The 996-nt window shown below is 56.3% G+C and overlaps 1 protein-coding gene across 1 annotated transcript; it reads right to left on the minus strand.

The window, feature by feature from the left end:
• Nucleotides 1–279: 279 nt before the first annotated feature.
• ACA1_085710 (uncharacterized protein) lies at nt 280–901 on the minus strand (the record flags this gene model as incomplete). Its single annotated transcript, XM_004354483.1, has 3 exons — nt 280–413; nt 550–628; nt 743–901. 3 exons carry the CDS (start codon nt 899–901, stop codon nt 280–282), a joined length of 372 nt encoding a protein of 123 aa, XP_004354535.1.
• Nucleotides 902–996: the final 95 nt, after the last annotated feature.

Below are 996 nucleotides of genomic sequence, written 5' to 3' on the forward strand. Positions count from 1 at the left end.
CGGCGAACGCGAGCTCCACCTTCTCGATCAGCACACGCTTCGACTTCAGTAATTGCGTGCTCAGGTCGCGTTTTTCTTGTGTTGCCGAAGAGGTGCGTGCATGTCGTATTAGGTGCCGCTAGAACGAGCAAGCAAGAAGCAAGGAAGGAAGAAGGTACCAGGATTGGAGATAGTGCGGAGTGTAACATTAAGATGCGCGATTCCATTTGGCCCTTCACACACACACACACACACGACACACACCAGATCAGTGGGTGAGCCGGCTAGCACGCCTCTTGGTCAACTGCCAGAGTGCGTACCAACGATCTTGACCGTTTCTGTCCACCGAATCCGGGCGTGGATGCCTACGGTCAGGTAGGGCACGCTCCAGCCCCCGAACGTCTTCTTGCCACTGATGATCAACAGCTCCACGCCTGCTTAGACGCTGTGTTAAGTGGGTCTGTAGTGTGGTACGCGCGTGTGTGGTGTGTGTCGTGTGTCGTGTGTGTGTGTGGTGTGGTGGTGTGGTGGTGTGGTGTGGCGCTATTTTCTTCCATACTACTACGTTACCATCCATGTTGTCTGCCAGCGCGTTGATTTTGTCGTCCAATCGCGATTCCAGAATCTCCATGGTGTAGGGCCTGCCCAGCTGAGTTTCGACAACCACCACCAAGACATGTCAGCAACTCAACGCTCAGCCCTTCAGCCATTGCGCCTGCCGCAATGCGGGCGATATAAAGAGAGTTTGGAGGGCACAGCAGACCTTGGTTTCGAGGACCTTCTGCAGCTCCTGGCCGTCGACAATCGTGTAGCCGGTGTGGGGCGGCGTAGGGCCCTTCTCCCGGTACTTGAGCCACCAGAGCATGACACGCTCGAAGGAGGCCTTGTCCATGCCCGACGCATAAGAGACTGTGCACACCATGTCGTCACGGGCTCCAGCGTTAGCCCGCAACCACACGACACGCACGACACACGCCAAGTTGTGCTTCATACCGAGGTGAGAGCAAAACGGAGACG

Source organism: Acanthamoeba castellanii (assembly GCF_000313135.1).
Source record: "Acanthamoeba castellanii str. Neff unplaced genomic scaffold scf7180000084636, whole genome shotgun sequence".
Taxonomy (NCBI): Eukaryota; Discosea; order Longamoebia; family Acanthamoebidae; genus Acanthamoeba; species Acanthamoeba castellanii.